A 12,105-nucleotide genomic window follows, 5' to 3' on the forward strand; every position below is an offset into this window, starting at 1 on the left:
CACTCGTTTGAATAATTTTTTTAGGGATTTGATTACATTTTCTTATATCAGACAAGCTTTTCTATTTTCTCAATTAGTCATGTGTAATCTCGTCCAAAACTTGTGAAATTTTTTCTTCATGTGCGTTCTTTAATTTCCGTGCCAAAAACTATACATCCTATATTTAGAAACAGAGGAACAAGGATGAGTGGTGTCAGTGTGTAAAATTTCAGGGAAATATGTTGAAATGTGAACTGTGCAAAATAATAGTACAAATCCATGCTCTGCGAGGACGAATAATATCATGTGTTAAAAAGACTCAGATTTTTGTTTCACGGCCCTTATTTCAACATATTTCATCCTAAAAATTTACACACTTGTGCAGCCTTCATCTATATCTGTATTTTTTTCAGAATTTTTTTAAATGTGAAAATATGACTTTCACGAATTTTGAATTTTGCATGTGGAGGCCTTCATGGAGCTTGGCCTCCAAAAGCAATTTCCTGCTTCAACTTTCTTATAATTTCGTAGTGCTTAGTTAAAGCATATTTTTATTTCGCTACAACAATTTTGGAAAAAGCATCAACCATTCAGTTCAAGCTTAGGCCTTCAGCATTACAGCAAGGGCCAACACCACAATAACAGCAGTAAAATCCAGTGAACCTACTCCATTTCATCGACAGACCGAGCACATAACGAAACTAAGCAACAGATACTCCAGACAGAGCACATAACGAAACTAAGCAACAGATACTCCACTAGGAAGCACATCAGCAGAGCGAAAGACATGACAGGCAGGTTGTTCTCTGTTTCCAGCACACATATCTACAAACAAGGCGGCACATCAGCGGGGACTGACAGGGTATGCAAGCTTCTGATCTCGTCAGGCCCCAATACCACCGGCTGCGGCGAAGACTGCTTCAGACCCTACTTGCTCTTGCTGCTCTTCGCCCGGAGCTCCGCGGCTCCAGCCTTGATGCTGGACTTGGCGAGCGACGTGGGTTTCAGGACGCTCTTCGGGTTCAATGCCTGCCGGAGCTTGAACACAGCCCACGCCGTTCCGATGGCGTGGCCTGCCGCATCGAGCCCTTCGTTGGTTGCCGCAGCAGCTTTCTCTCCGTACCTGACGAACAAAGAAGAAGGATGGTGTGAGGGGAAGTGCTCCATGTTCTGGTCCAAGAACCAAGAGGGAGTAGAAACAAGGATATGAGGTAGAATAACACGTACTTGTGGGATACAAGACCGGTCGTCACCGTCGACGATGTTGATAGCACATCCTTCCCAGCCACTTCTACGGCGTCAGAAATCTTGCCTGTTGACACCAGTGAAATATACATAAGCGGGCTGGCATAATCAAACACCAGAAGAAAGTAAGTTCCCCTGTTATTTTCAAGAATGATGTTCAGGCACACAGAAATTCCATACAACTAAAAGTTAGAAACAACTGAGCAGATTATTTGATAGAAACTATTTTGCAAGAGCAAGTGCAGATCACAATGTGCTCCTAGGAGATCATGTTATCACTTACAAGATTCACATAAATGTTTCATGAGAGCCGGCATCCCTAATATTCAGATTTAAGGAGCCCCAAATATTCAGATTTAAGGAAGTATAGTGGCAGTTGGCAACAGAGTTCACTCCAATATACTGAGGCAAGTTCAACTAGCATATAGAGTAAACAATAGCCATTTTCACTGTATAGAACTTGATGGCATCACCACTGGGTGTCTGTACTATAAGTAATCGCTGCCAGTGATTTCGCTATGAATATGGTGCCAGTAGCTGATAGCTCAACTAACGTTCACAACCTTTTTGCGAAGAGAAGCAGCAGTAATTAACCATTTTTAATGTAGGACTGAAGCAAGACATAATGTGTATAACATAGAGAATAGAGGGTACAAGGAAAAAGATAATTGCCAACCGATTTACTCCCCTTCCTAATTGTAGAGTACCAGGGGTTAAATGGCCACTAAAGGACACCCACAGGCTGCTTACTTTCAACTAGTAAAACTTAGGTGATGTTTCTACACTTCTGTAGGCAAGTTCAAATTAAATGTGCCCGTATGGTATATTGTTCATGTTTCATGGTATAGTGAAAGTTGGCATCTTTTTCATGATTCACATGGCAACTACCTTACCAACAGCACAAGATGTACTACCACCAATACTAACTTAGGTCACATTATTTTCAAGAAAAGGATCACATACCAAATCCATCAAGTGAAGCAAGAATAACCTCTCCAGGCAATAGGCTGAAGAACTTCTTGCCAGCTTTTGAGTTAACCAATGAGCTTGTAACAGAGCTAGTAAGCTTCACAACTCCAGACAGTATTCCAGTTGCCACTTTCTCGGACATTTTTGTCACCTTCTTAGCCCTGCCAACAATCACATGCACATATTCTTTCAGACCGACAGTACCAGAAATATGAGTATTTGACTGAAATTACGTATTCTCAAATTGTGTAATTAAGCACAAGGAAGCCTAAAAACATAAAAGCAGAGCAACGCCAGAAATCTCAAAATAAGGAGCACAAGTTTAAGTCCAGTTGCAAAATTCACCAAAATGCAGCTGCCTACAATCACAGAGCCTTTTGACATGAGTGCTTGTGATTCCTCCTATATGATATAATATGCAATCACGGCATCAAGCCATAGCTATAATTCACCAATCACCATCAGAACAGGACTAACCAGCCAAGTTTGACATAGCACCAGGGAACGGGATGCCAAACAGCAAGTGTCAGCACAATTGCATGAATAATTTGGGGAGATTATCCATAATAATCATAAAGATTTTTGACACAACTGAAATATCAGCAAATGGAAATGAGATACCGATGATGGCACATGGCATCACGATTTAAACTACTAATCTAATCTAACTATGAAGTGCGACATGCTCAAAGCCTGAAGAATTTCCTCCTACAGCACAAATTCTACTGAACTGTGACTGCAAATCAAAAACACATTTGGTATGAAAAATCTAAGAAAAACAGTGCTACCTTTGAATGGAAATGAGATACCCATCATGGCAGATTGCATCACGATTTAAGCTACTAATCTAATCTAACTATGAACTGTGATGTGCCCAAAATCTGAAGCATTTACTCATTATGCATCACAAATTGCACTGAATAAATTCGCATGACTGCAAATTAGAAACAGATTCAGTATGAAGAACTGAGAAAGAAAGCACTACCTTTTGATCCGCCTGAGCATCTCCGGACTGACCTCGGCCTCGGTATCGCCGGGCTGAATCCTCTTCCTGAGAACCTCCTGCCCCCACCGGAGCCTGTCGACGGTCATCACCCCGCACCACAGGATCCCCTTGGCGACGTTCTCGGCGCCGGACGCGATGGCCCTGGCGACGGCGCTGCCGTACTCCTCGACGTTGGGCGCGACGGCGGTCCAGTACGCGGCGGCCTCCACCTCACCGCGCACCCCGTCGGCGAGCCCCTCGCTGCCGGCCACGGAGTGGGCGGAGAACCTGGTGTAGGCGCCGAGCAGGGCGTCCAGGCGCGGGTCGGGGGCGGAGAGCGTGAGGCCGTAGTGGAGCGGCTCGGGGGCCGGGTCGTCGGCGGAGGCGGGGACGGCGAAGGAGAAGGAGTAGTGGCGCGGGTCGAGCTTGACGGCGGCGACGTCGCGGGCGAGCGGCCACTGGACGGGTCCCAGGGCCGCGATGGCGGCGAGGGAGGTGTCGCCGGCGCGGATGCGGTGGAGGGAGAGGTCGCCGGCGGCCAGCGGGTGGCTGCGCTGGCGGTCGATTAGGTGGAGCTGCGCGCCGGGGGCGCGCAGCAGCACGTCGTCCGACGGCGCCGGCGCGTCGGGGGAGGCCGGGGACCGCGGGATCTCGACCGGCGCCAGGTCCGCCATGGTGAGCGACGGGTAGAGCGGCGGCGCCGACGGGGCCGGGCTACTAGGGTTGGCGGGGTTCGGGCGGGTGTAGGAGGCCATGGGGGATTGCAATGCGGGAGAGCTTTAAGGCGGGGAGGAGTGGCGGAGGAGGAGGGAGAGCCGTGGGGATTGGGGAAGGCGACGGCGAGGACGGCGACGGCACGTCGGCGGTGGCGTGGCCCCTTGTATAGGGGATCCCGGCCGCGTACGTGGCGACGTGGCGTTGGCTGGCCGGGTCCACGCGGTGGGGAGTGGTGGGGCCCGGCTGCAGGTTTGGTTTGTTAATTGGTTGGGTTGTGCGATTCAGGGCGCCACTCTCTGGTCTATGATTTGTGGGGCCAACGCTTTGTTTGCTTAGCCTCCGGCAGTATGTCGACCCCACTGTCGGTGAGGTGGCTTCGGTTGGGAGCTGAGCGTGGTCGGCGCACGCGGGGGTTGTTTCACCACCAATAGCTAGCGGTGGGGTGTGCGTGGCCACACCCACACCCGTGGACGTACTCCAAGCATGGAGTTTTCCTCCGTGACGAAGCAACTTCAAGGACAAGATCAATCAAATATCTAATTAGTCAAGGAAGAATGCCGCCAATTCCTCTTGCTCGCATATGATCTAGTGTTAGGATCCATCCCGCATTCGAAATATCTAATTTGAACAAGGGGTCAATACACACACACACACACATATATATATATATATGAATAAATAAAACTCAACACAAATGATGGTAATAAAATAAAATTGTGAATATTATTGCTTACGCACTTCATATTGTTCGTCAGGGTACCCCCGTTCACAGGTCGTGTGGCAGATGAACTCGCAAACATAGTATCCACAGAAATTGTTCGCTTGTTCCTGCCACAACCACTTTACAAGAAATCGAGGTCAATCAAACTGATAAGCAAGCATGTCAAATGGTATTGATGAAACTAGCGCTTAAATCGCTAGGAGATGCGCGGAACATGTTACTATAGTACTCCCTCCGTTTTTATTTACTTCGCATATTAGCTTTGGTCAAGTCAAGCTTTGTAAACTTTGACAAAGTTTATAGACAAAAATATTAACATATACAATAACAAATCAATACCATTAGATTCATTGTTGAATGTACATCCATATCATATAGATTTGTTATGGTAAATATTTATATTCTTTTCTATAAATTTGGTCAAACTTTACAAAATTTGACTTCACTCAACTCTAATATGCGGAGTAAATAAAAATGGAGGGAGTACTTACTTTCGGGTGTCTAAATTGCAGTTTCTTCGGCAGTCCCGGAGCTTTTTTGGTGAATTTTCTCCAAACCCTGCTAGACAAAGAAAATAATTACTTGATATCAGGGAATGAACAAAGTTGCTGATAAGGTGGATAATGATCGATTTAACTTACTTCTCGAGCATTTGAGTCATGTTCGCATAGTCCTAGGGATCTTTTCGTCTCGAGTCTAAGATGGTTACTAGTCCCTGCTCAAGCTTAATCTCTAGGAGAATATAATGGAAGCTGCGCATGCATGCATAACTCATCAATTACATTACTATAACCTGGACTAATAAGGGAAACCGAATATGCACAAGACAGTAACACCCACTTAAAATTGTAAGGAAAGAGTATTATATCTTTGTTTTCATTTATTACCAACGATGTAGCAAGTTGGCCTCGGTATCTTCGGCACGATATTTAACCTCAGTTACATCTATGAGATTTGTGTTAATGAACCCAATATCACCGATTTGTCTTTTCTTCAATTTGGCGATCTTCAATCTGCATAATATAGTGAGGATAATTATAAATACGTGCAATGAAAGAGCTGACCTATATAGAGAGAAACTTAATGACAGAAGTAGTACTACTTACAGACAGTAGCAAGTGAGTGTTGCTTTATCGAGGGCCTTTTGATTGAAAAACTGGAAGAACTCCTCAAATGGAACATTCAACAGTTCAATTCCAACGAGGTCATGCTCCTCTCTAACTCTCAGCGTCAAAGTATTCCTCCCCCCAGACTCTCTGCAGGTTTTCATGTACCAATCATGGAATCTTCGCATCATCGTTGTTAGAGATCTTTCATCTTTGACGAGAGGCTTTCCGTACTCGTATTTGTGTTCCTCCACCTCCAAGAAATCATAATGTACATCGTCGGGCAGGTAATCTCTAAGATTGCTATAACCAGGCACCATCCTCGGATCATTAGCGACGATGTCGCTAGACACCTTGAGCGGGGGGCACGATTGGTTCGCTTGTTCGCCGAGCTGGGCAATTTTTTCCCAGCTCGTCGTTCTTTTATCCTTTGATCACTGACAGTACTTCCCGACCGCTTCGCTTCGACAAATTTCTTTGCAATAATGCGATCATAGTTGCCTTTCGGCGGAGACTTTGCTGGTTTTTTCAGGGCAGCCAGTGCGCTTCGCTTTCACCGGATCTACCTTCTCCTCCGGAGGTGGATGTTTCTTTGCTTTCACCCCTTCAAACAAGTTCGTCACTTCGGCTCGCGCGATCTTCGCGTTCTCCTCCGGGGTCCTCTCGTATGGTAACTTCTCTGGAGTCCTCAGAGAAGGACCGAATCTGTATTGCCTCCTGCCTCTGGCTGTACTGCTAGACGCCGGCAGAGCAGATGGAGCGGCTGCGGCTGTCTTCTTTCCTTGCTTACGAGGCGGAGGAGAAGGACTACAATGCGCCGGAGCAGCCGGAGCGGCGGCAGGTCTCTTCCGCCCTTGTTGACGAGGCGGAGAAGGAGGAGGCTGGCTGCTCGGGCGGGCCGACGCAGGCGGAGAAGGAGGTGGAGTGCTGCCACGCGCCGGAGAAGGAGGCTGAGTGCCCTGATCACTCGCCGGAGGAGGAGGCGGAGGAGGAGGCGGAGTGCCCTGACTCGTCGCCGTCGGAGGAGGAGGCGGAGGCGTCCATTTCAGAAGCTTGATGAGCTCCTTCCGCCATAGGCATGGAGTCAATAGACAAGAACCCAGCCGAGTCTCCCCTATGGCCTGTTTGCAATTTTTTAGAATCCTCAAATTCCAAAAGGAAAAAAAGATATGGTCAAATTTAAGTTTTTTAATTTTTTTTGTTAAATCTGGTCAAACTACTTATTCAAGAAGTATTAATGTTACTACATAATTATTCAAGAATATTAGTGTTACTAAATAATTATTTCAATTTTTTGAATTTTCGTCAAATCTGGTCAAACTATGGTCAAACTATGGCCAAACTATGGTCAAACTATGGTCAAACTTATTCAAGAAATATTAGTGTTACTAAATAATTACTGTTTTTTAGAATAATAGTTTCAAACTCAAACAGTGAAATGTGTGACTTCATGCTCAAGCTAAACTCCTGAGGGTTAATAGGATTGACATCTTACTATTGTCAGGAAAACAACAAGTGCAGACTTGGAAACGAAGGAGAATAGAACCCGAAAGTTAAGCGTGCTTGGGCTGGAGTAGTGAGAGGGATGGGTGACCGGTCGGGAAGTTAGATGATTTGGAATGAGTGATCCACACTTGAGCAGTTAAGAGAGGTGATTAGAGACTAAATCACCAAATAATTCAGAAAAATTAAAAATCGAAAAAAAATCAAAAATTCAAAAAAGAATTAAAAATCGCAAAAAAATAAAAAAAACCTACACCAACCGGTACTAAAGGTCCCCCATACCAGGGCGCGAGCTCACGCCACGTGGTGGCACTTTAGCGTCGGTTCGTGCCGAACCGGTACTAAAGGGGGGGGGCCTTTAGTGCCCACCAATTAGTGCCGGTTATGGAACCGGCACTAAAGGCCCTTACGAACCGGTTTTAAAGCTCCGTTTTCTACTAGTGTGCTGATCGGGATCTTGTCCCTAACAAGAACCCCGCACTGAGCAGTAAATGATTCCTTTGTCCGGATGGGTTCAATCGGCATGCCATCGCGCGCGATTGCTGTGATCTCAAACCTTTCATTCGAGCGCAACTTTTTCTTTGGGCCTCGTCTCTTTATCGAAGTTGTGCTCGATCCGAAGGGCTAGAAAAAAGAAGAATTAGACGAGAGTTAATTAATATGTGTACATACCAAAACAATGAATGCATCAATTAGCTAGTCATCACAGGCTTAACTAATATATTTACCTGGCTGGACTCTGTTCGGTCACCGGAGCCGTCACCAGGGGCTCCTTCTTGCACCAGCATTGGGTCACCGGAGCCATCATAATCATGTCTTTCCTCCTCCATTCTTCGATCACCATAGCCCGCTTCTTCTTCACCCTGTTCTGCTTCCAGACCATCATTGTCGTTAAGATACGACATGACATCACCTCCGGCTAAGATTATGTCCCCCAACACCTATTCTTGTTCCTCGTCTCGTCTGAACTCCATTGTTTCTGCAAATATTACAACATGACAATTATTACACAAACATGACATCATGTGGATATATTAGTGGCAAACGTAGACCTAGCTTATTCTGGGTTTGGGGTGGCCTCGGGAACGCTTCAAGGGTAGGGGCGCGGCGGGAGGGGGTAGGAGACCGATGATGACCCACAAGTATAGGGGATCTATCGTAGTCCTTTCGATAAGTAAGAGTGTCGAACCCAACGAGGAGCAGAAGGAAATGATAAGCGGTTTTCAGCAAGGTATTCTCTGCAAGTACTGAAATAAGTGGTAACAGATAGTTTTGTGATAGGATAAATTGTAATGAGCAACAAGTAACAAAAGTAAATAAAGTGCAGCAAGATGGCCCAATCCTTTTGTATCAAAGGACAAGCCGGAACAAACTCTTATAATAGGAAAAGCGCTCCCGAGGACACATGAGAATATCGTCAAGCTAGTTTTCATCATGTTCATATGATTCGCGTGGTACTTTGATAATTTGATATGTGGGTGGACCAGTGCTTGGGTGCTGTTCTTACTTGAACAAGCATCCCACTTATGATTAACCTCTATTGCAAGCATCCGCAACTACAACAAAAGTATTAAGATAAACCTAACCATAGCATGAAACATATGGATCCAAATCAGCCCCTTACGAAGCAACGCATAAACTAGGGTTTAAGCTTCTGTCACTCTAGCAACCCATCATCTACTTATTACTTCTCAATGCCTTCCTCTAGGCCCAAATAATGGTGAAATGTTATGTAGTCGACGTTCACATAACACCACTAGAGGCTAGACAACATACATCTTATCAAAATATCAAACGAATACCAAATTCACATGACTACTAATAGCAAGACTTCTCCCTTGTCCTCAGGAACGAACGTAATTACTCACAAAGCATATTCATGTTCATAATCAGAGGGGTAATAATATGCATATAGGATCTGAACATATGATCTTCCACCAAATAAACCAACTAGCATCAACTACAAGGAGTAATCAACACTACTAGTAACCTACTAGCACCAATCCCGGACTTTGAGACAAGAATTGGATACAAGAGATGAACTAGGGTTTGGAGATGAGATGGTGCTGGTGAAGATGTTGATGGAGATTGCCCTCTTCCGATGAGAGGAGCGTTGGTGATGATGATGGTGATGATTTCCCCCTCCCGGAGGGAAGTTTCCCCGGCAGAACAGCTCTGCCGGAGCTCTAGATTGGATCCGCCAAGGTTCCGCCTCGTGGTGGCGGAGTCTCGTCCCGAAAAGTTCCTTCTCCTTTTTTCTCATCGAAAGACTTCATATAGGAGAAGATGAACGTCAGAGAGCCACCAGGGGGCCCATAAGGTAGGGGGCGCGCCCTAGGGGGGGGCACCCCCACCCTCATGAGCAGGGTGTGGGCCCCCTGGCCTTCATCTTTGGCGAGGATTTTTCTTCATTTATTTTAAGACGTTTCGTGGAGTTTCTGGACTTTTGGAGTTGCGCAGAATAGGTCTCTAATATTTGCTCCTTTTCCAGCCCAGAATTCCAGCTGCCGGCATTCTCCCTCCTTTTGTAAACCTTGTAAAATAAGAGAGAATAGCCATAAGTATTGTGACATAAAGTGAAATAACATCCCATAATGCAATAAATATCGATATAAAAGCATGATGCAAAATGGACGTATCAACCGACATTGTTTTTTCTAGGGTTTGGGTGTCCTCGAGAGTTTTGGTCGAGCGAGAGGGCCGGGAGGGTGCTCCCGTGGTATAAGTTATCACGGTCGAAGTTATCCGGGAGGGGGTTATATCGACAACAACGACATACATACATGGGAAAATAATGTTATCGGGGAGGGGGTAGGTCGACCCCTCCTCGTGTTGAAGTTATCGGGACACGGGTATATCGACAACGACATATCAGATAAAAAATAAGAAGACGAAGAAGAAATAAAAAGATGAGAAGATGATATTAATAGAGGAGAAGATTGAAGAAAAAAAGAAGAAAAAAAGAGGAGAATAAGAAAGAAATAGAGGAGAAGAAGAGAAAATAATATTCTATTTTCTCTTCTTCTCCTCTATTCCTTTCTTCTTCTCCTCTTCTTTTTCTTCTTTTTCTTCTTCCTATTTATTTCCCCTCTTCTTCCTCTCCTCTTCTTCTCCTTTCTTCCTCTTCTTATTTTCCTTTTTCCTCTCATTCTTTTTCTTCTTCTTCCTTTCCTAGCTAGATATATAAAACTTTTCTAAAAATATAACTTTTGCATACATACATGGGAAAATAATATTATCGGGGAGGGGGTAGGTCGACCCCCCTCATGTTGAAGTTATCGGGACACGGGGTATATCGACGACGACAGACCCGATAAAACATAAGAAAACGAAGAAGAAATAAAAAGAGGAGAAGAAGAAAGGAATAGAGGAGAAGATCGAAGAAAAAAAAAGAAGAACAAAAAAGAGGAGAAGAAGAAAGGAATAGAGGAGAAGAAGAAAAAAATAGAATATTTTCTATTTTTTTCTTCTTCTCCTCTATTCCTTTCTTCTTCTCCTCTTCTTTTTCTTCCTTTTTCCTCTTCTTATTTATTTCTCCTCTTCTTCCTCTCCTCTTCTTCTCCTTTCTTCCTCTTCTTATTTTCCTTTTTCCTCTCCCACTTTTTCTTCTTCCTTCTTTCTAGCTAGATATATAAAACTTTTCTAAAAATGTAACTTTTGCATATATAAAACCTTTTCTTCTTCTTTCTTCTTCCTTCTCTTCCTTCTTCCTAAATATATAAATTTTTTCTAAAATTAATGTATTTTTAAAACACCATGCATATTACAATTGAAAAAAAAACATACATACATACAAAAAACATGTAAAAAATAAATACATACATATATGAACATACATAAGAAATACATATATCTAAAAAAATACATACATACATATATGAAAATCTAAAAACATCTAAAAACATGTAAAAGATAGCATATAACTAAAAAGCATGGCGGCGGCGGCGGGGCCGGCAGGGGCGCGCGGTGCTCACAGAGGGCGGCGTCGGGGCAGGTAGGGGCGAGCGGCGGGCGGTGTCGGGGCGAGCAGGGGCGCGCGACGGGCGGCGCCCGGGCGAGCAGGGGCGCGGGGAGTGGCGGCGGCGACATCGGGGCAGAGGGCAGTGGCGATGGCAACGGCGAGCAACGGCGAGGGCGCGGGCGACAGCGACGACGAGGGCGGCGGACGGCGTCGGGGCAGCTTGGCGGCGTTGGGGCGGCAACTGCGAGATGACAAGTGAAATTTTCACTTGTGTTTGCTTATATACCAAAGCCTTTAATCCCGGTTGGTGCCACCAACCGAGACCAATGCCACCCTTTAGTCCCGGTTGGTGGCACCAACCAGGACTAAAGGTGGGTGAGGGAGTCCTGGATTAGGGGGTGTTCGGATAGCCGAACTATACCTTCAAGCCGGACTCCTGGACTATGAAGATACAAGATTGAAGACTCCGCCCCGTGTCCGAAAGGGACTTTCCTTGGCGTGGAAGGCAAGCTTGGTGATACGGATATGAAGATCTTCTACCATTGTAACCGACTCTATGTAACCCTAACCCTATCCGGTGTCTATATAAACCGGAGGGTTTTAGTCCGTAGGACAACATACACATCAACAATCATACCATAGGCTAGCTTCTAGGGTTTAGCCTCTCTGATCTCGCGGTAGATCTACTCTTGTACTACCCATATCATCAATATTAATCAAGCAGGACATAGGGTTTTACCTCCATCGAGAGGGCCCGAACCTGGGTAAAACTTCGTGTCCCTTGCCTCCTGTTACCATCCGGCCTAGACGCACAGTTCGGGACCCCCTACCCGAGATCCGCCGGTTTTGACACCGACATTGGTGCTTTCATTGAGAGTTCCTCTGTGTCGTCGCCATCAGGAAGGATGCCTCGCCCCGT

General features: G+C 45.4%; 1 protein-coding gene across 1 annotated transcript; it reads right to left on the minus strand.

The window, feature by feature from the left end:
- Positions 1 to 547: 547 nt before the first annotated feature.
- Positions 548 to 4,049, minus strand: LOC123149640 (senescence/dehydration-associated protein At3g51250). The gene is made up of 4 exons (XM_044569338.1): positions 3,179 to 4,049; positions 2,188 to 2,354; positions 1,207 to 1,291; positions 548 to 1,102 (listed from the first exon to the last, which is right to left on the minus strand). The coding sequence occupies exons 1-4, from the start codon at positions 3,931 to 3,933 to the stop codon at positions 907 to 909; spliced, it is 1,203 nt and encodes a 400-aa protein (XP_044425273.1). The 5' UTR covers positions 3,934 to 4,049; the 3' UTR covers positions 548 to 906.
- Positions 4,050 to 12,105: the final 8,056 nt, after the last annotated feature.

This window comes from Triticum aestivum, chromosome 7A (genome assembly GCF_018294505.1).
Source record: "Triticum aestivum cultivar Chinese Spring chromosome 7A, IWGSC CS RefSeq v2.1, whole genome shotgun sequence".
Taxonomy (NCBI): domain Eukaryota; kingdom Viridiplantae; phylum Streptophyta; class Magnoliopsida; order Poales; family Poaceae; genus Triticum; species Triticum aestivum.

What these genes read in the sequence shown, in the direction of transcription:
- LOC123149640 (XM_044569338.1), bottom strand. Translation starts at nt 3,933, where the DNA reads ATGGCCTCCTACACCCGCCCGAACCCCGCCAACCCTAGTAGCCCGGCC. An exon ending in ATGCTCAGGCGGATCAAAAG is followed by an intron (nt 2,355 to 3,178) that starts GTAGTGCTTTCT and finishes GATTGTTGGCAG; the next exon opens with GGCTAAGAAGGTGACAAAAA. An exon ending in ACCGGTCTTGTATCCCACAA is followed by an intron (nt 1,103 to 1,206) that starts GTACGTGTTATT and finishes TTTGTTCGTCAG; the next exon opens with GTACGGAGAGAAAGCTGCTG.